This window comes from Montipora foliosa, chromosome 6, assembly GCF_036669935.1.
Source record: "Montipora foliosa isolate CH-2021 chromosome 6, ASM3666993v2, whole genome shotgun sequence".
NCBI classification, from domain to species: Eukaryota; Metazoa; Cnidaria; class Anthozoa; order Scleractinia; family Acroporidae; genus Montipora; species Montipora foliosa.
The window spans coordinates 69,548,759-69,553,758 of NC_090874.1; the positions used below are offsets into that span (position 1 = coordinate 69,548,759).

A 5,000-nucleotide genomic window follows, 5' to 3' on the forward strand; every position below is an offset into this window, starting at 1 on the left:
AAATAAACCTCATCCGCTTCCTCACTTATCGCTACTACCGTCTGTGTTCATCTGGCTCCTTGCTACAATCTGCCCTCAATGATCTTCGAAAACTCCTTCTTCAGAACGTCTACCCACAAGGCATAATCAAATATCATATCAACGATGTTTTGAACAAAAACAGACAACATCAGCATAGCAATCCAGTGTCCACAGTTCCTAAGAGAGATATTGTTATCCTACTTCCCTACTTAGGTTTGCAAAGCAACCAATTCGCTAAACGCCTGAAATCTTGTGTGTACAAATTCTACTCTTGTGTTAACCTTAAGATTGTTTTTCAGAGCACTCGATGTATAAAATCTTTCTTTCCTTACAAGGACCGTAGTAATCGTTCACAACAATCCAGAGTTATTTACAGAGCAAATTGTTGGGATTGTAATGGTATTTACATCGGTAAAACTAAACGGCGGCTTCACGATAGAAAAACCGAACATTTTAAGGCTTTAGCTAAAAATGACAATACTTCAGCCATTGCTGACCACGTCAAGGCCACTGGACATAACATCAAGTGGGATCATTTAATTTTGATATTTTAGCGAGAGGCAAAACAGACTATCATTGTAAAATAAAAGAGACCTTCTTTATTCAAGAACTTGAGCCAGCTTTCAACGTCAACGTCGGAAGTGAAAAGCTGATGCTTTATTAATCTTTTCTGTTTTTATTATAATTATTATATATTTTACTGTTAAGTATTTGCTTAATCTAGGTTCCAGTCCCCTCATCCGCTTTGTTATATATAAATAGCTGTTTTAAATTCCAACGGTTACTTTTGAAAATGTATGTAGAGCACATACGAAACGTCAAGTCATAATCAAAATGAACAAGTTCAATATGTTTATCACTGCTGTTTGTGTCTTATTTTTGATCAAACCAAAGTGTTAAAATCAACGCAAATAATGACGCCGCAGTCCGAAATGCGCAGACCTATTAGAGTCTAGTGTTTCTATCAGATAGGACACTCGATCTCTATTTTCTTGCGCTAGCGCTTCAGGAAAGTAAACAAATCCGTAGATAATGCGTGAGAGTGGACGTGGTAACCGGTGAGGCCGAAGCCATACATGCATTCGACAACAGGATGTTTCAGATCAGTGCTCCGCTTACACGGATTCCTGTGGTGACAAAAGCGCAGACATCATAACCCTCTCCGTCAGGGCGATCACTCCGGTAAAGGACGTAGCCCTGAATACTTATATAAGCACTGTCGATGTAGCTGTGCAACCAGGACTCCGTAATAACACCGACATCCATGCCGCTCGTCGTCAATCGTGCAGAAAATTCATCGAGCTTTTTCTTGATCGATCTGGCATTAACCATGTAGAAACTCGGACGTCGGCACGCTTTCGCGATTTCACCAGAGGACTGGGGGACAATTCTTGTACATGTTCCTCCAAGTACAGGTTGAATTTGGGCGTTATTTCGATTTCGAGTCATGCTGTTCTGTGATATTCTAACTGGTATATTTTTCCTTTCACAATTAGGCGACTCATGAAGGCGTTGTCTATTACAAAAGGTGAGGGCGGGAGCTGTTGTTTGAGAGATCTGCCTGACTGCATCCAAGGTGTTGGCTTGAATAATGTTGTCCATTTAGAAATATTCAAATATCCTCCATCTTGAGATAGAGAAATAAAATCCAGTTCAGATCTTAGTGTACAGGAAGGTAGACCATTAGGTGTAGAAGATGCTAGTAGAATGGGCGGTCGTGGAAGTTTTAGTTTCCTGAGTCCAGCTCTACATCCCCGTCGCGTTGGCTTAGTTCTTGCAATTCCGTGTTTGCACATTAAGGCGAACTTTTTGAGCTGAAATTGCTCTCAAAGCTTCACCCGAATATCTAGCTGCCATCAAGATAATTCTGCGATCTTTAAGTAGAGGCGAAAAGGTAAAAGGTAGAAAATTGTACAAATTTGCAGAGCTCCAAAATGTGCTGCCGAGTAGGCGCTCATTTGCATAACATATTTCTACAACCCCAACTCTATCCAAAGCTTCGCCTTTGTTGTCCTTTAATTAGAGACTCATCGTTGTTGCACTTTATTGACTTTAGCCCAATTATGTTCTCAAAAGTTGACATTAGTCGTTTTTTAGACAGTTTACTTTACCGAAACAAAAAGAGTAATGACAACAATGTCACGGTATATGATATTAGTGGAGGCCATCTGCACACAAAAATACAAAGATGAAAACAACAAACTCACGAATTGTGTGGTTTCAGGCGAATCATCAGTTGATCAAAGATGGAGGGTACATCTCTTAAAACGTACTCGTTTGGAATACGTGACCAGTCCGCTGAATACCGCACAGCAGGGCCACCTCTTGCCGCAACACATGGAAGGTTTGTTCCAAGGGGTGTGATTGCCACAGTTGTTACAATTATCATTTTACTCATCATTTTAGTCGTCGTTTTGGGTACCCTACTCGGAAAAGCAGGAGATAGAAATCTCAGGCTCTTACAGAGCCAGGAAGAGAAAGGTAAGTGGCAGATTTAAAGTTTACGAAAGTGCCAATTTGGTTATCAAGATTGAATTAAAACGGGTGTCATATAAGGTGAAGATTTTAATACCTGAAAAAACTTAATCGAGAAAAGATTAGATGGAAGAATTCCTGATAAAGGATAACAGAAATGTGTTTTCTATCTGTCACAATAGACCTATTTGAAGGATTTTAACTTTTTATTGTCGATTTTGTCTAGGAACTACTGAATTTTCCTTCTTTTGCATGACATACACAAAAGAAAAAAAATTGGGCGGGAGAAATTAGAGGGCAATCCTAAGTAAACCTGTGAGCTCTTCTTCCGAATTGTCTGCTCAGTTTTGATTGGTCGTTTCTACGATTGTTTAGCGGACAGACGCATAAATTATCGATAATAAATATGTTGAACGTATGAACGACAACAGAGCGTCTGGCTTCTGACTTGCCTATTTTACATGTCTTTAGAGGAAAAAAGTGAGTAACAAAGTTTTAGATGTGTCGACCCGCTTTTTGTTTGAGAGTTAACTTACGAGGCAAACGCACAATTTACCAATTCCCTTCATTTGCAAAATTATTACGTGGGATGCCTGCCTATAGGCACTATTTAATTCACTATGTAATGGACAATTTCACTATTTTATGGAAACTAGCTTTACAAGATCCAACGGCATTTACTGGTCTAACAACTCCGGGGACAGAAGTATGGTGGAATGTACGCTTGCCGCGCAACGTTACTCCCAAGCACTATGACCTGACCATATTTGTTGATCTAATCAAGTTTAAGTTCAATGGTCATGTGAGCATTCTGATTACCGTCACAGAACCTACACAATATGTTTTGCTGCACACCAACAGGCTTGCTATTACGTTGGTTACTGCACAAACCGTCTGGGAAGGTAAGTACTGAAATGAAATGTATGGGGACAAAATGTATGTGATCGATAAGTAGATTGAACTGGTCTCTGTTTGTTGTATGAAATAGTCTTTTTTCATCATTATCCACTTAATAACATAGAAAAAGGAACGTATTGGTTCAGTAGCCCCTTGTTACAGCAGATGTAATCTGTTCTTCTAATTCAGCCAAATAACCAGGTTATCTTTGAAGGTACAGAACCGAGAAAATATTAATGTCCGTCTGCAAGATTTAAGGCACTCTATGCTTAGCCTGCGAGCAGGCCTTCCGAGGGACTGGGTGTGGGGGTTTTGAATGTCGCTTCCAAATTTTGGACTCAAAATACTGATTGGCTGAAATTAAATTACCTCGTGACGACACCATTGACAAGCTCCGACAACAAGAAAGCCTCTTGGCTTCGCAGAGACGAGGTGGTCAGAAATGCGTCTGAGAAATGCCTCTGAGAAATGCAATTTACCATAATTTACCATAACTTTACATAATCAAAGGTCGGGCAACGCGATGCAATGGATTCTCTACTGGCAGGAAGGAAGTTCTATCTCTGTTATCCACAGGATTCGGGAAAAGTCTTATTTCCTAACTGTTTTTCGTAGCGGCCAAAATACAACGAGGGCGACTTCATGTCACCGTTGTAGTTTCCTGTCCTCGACAAAGCATTATCGCTGATCACATTTGGACAAAAATGTTGCTGATTTAACGATAGAGAACGATAGAGGAACTCTACGCGATTTTAGCAAGTATTTGGTTACGCCGAAAAGGCGGCTCCACAAATGATTGCTCGATCTCCTCGTAACTCCGACGATTTACCGTACTGAATATTCAGCTACGCTTCACAGCATCAGCAATAGTTGTTAGGGTTTTCTGGCGAAGGCTTCCTTCCTTTACATTTTGCTTTGAGTTTCTGCCTCCATAGGCAGCCCAAGCTCGCGTCACTACAGAAAGCCTTTGAGAATTTAAACGTCAATTTTGAAGCCTAAAAAATGCTCAATTTAACGTTCATTCAATAAAATGAATAAAAATGAGTCACCTCTGGTGTTTTCTTGTGTCTTTTGGAGATTATTTTACCGTTTCGAGAAGTCCGTGTGTTTCAATGTTCTAAGACGAAGTCAAGGCTGCACACTAAGATTTCGACCGTTGTCAGCTCAGAGGCGGTTTGCGACTCGAAAATCCATCCCAGCCGCGATTTTTTTCACGCAAAGCTAAAGCCACATAATTTGCGAACCTCCGTGAATGTTTTGTCGTCAAAAATCCCCACGCACTTGGCTGGAAATGAGCACTTTCTGCGTCAATTCCACGATAGCTGATGAATCAGTTTAACAGCTGCTGATAACCGCACAGGACACGGAGCTTGGGTCCGAGGTCAAATTAACTCCACCCGATGAGGTACAGTCATTTCATGTACAACACTTACCCCATCCCCACAGCGTCACTCGTCGCCATGGAGCTGTTCGAGAAGCCGCTGCCTCGAGCAATTTGAAATACACAACGCATGGCTTTCTGTTTTCTGTGTTTTTTTCAATTTCACTTCGGGTGCGCACTGATTGGCTAATTTCTGACAGCTCTCTCAGCGTGACATCAGAAGGCG

At 40.9% G+C, this 5,000-nt stretch overlaps 1 protein-coding gene across 5 annotated transcripts in view; it reads left to right on the forward strand.

Moving 5' to 3' along the window:
- LOC138008309 (glutamyl aminopeptidase-like) overlaps positions 1 to 5,000 on the forward strand; it is a 33,800-nt gene that overhangs the window by 7,315 nt on the left and 21,485 nt on the right. For 2 of the 5 annotated variants that reach the window (XR_011124226.1, XM_068855607.1), the window contains exons 1-4: positions 1,094 to 1,436; positions 1,518 to 1,549; positions 2,246 to 2,502; positions 3,153 to 3,398. Coding sequence is in view for 4 of the 5 variants with exons in the window: in XM_068855607.1 (XP_068711708.1) it covers positions 2,268 to 2,502; positions 3,153 to 3,398 (481 nt within the window). In the remaining variant the exon portion in view is untranslated. Of the gene's footprint in view, positions 1 to 1,093; positions 1,437 to 1,517; positions 1,550 to 2,245; positions 2,503 to 3,152; positions 3,399 to 5,000 lie in introns of those variants that run through there. The other 3 variants (XM_068855608.1, XM_068855609.1, XM_068855610.1) reach the window with 2 other exon arrangements.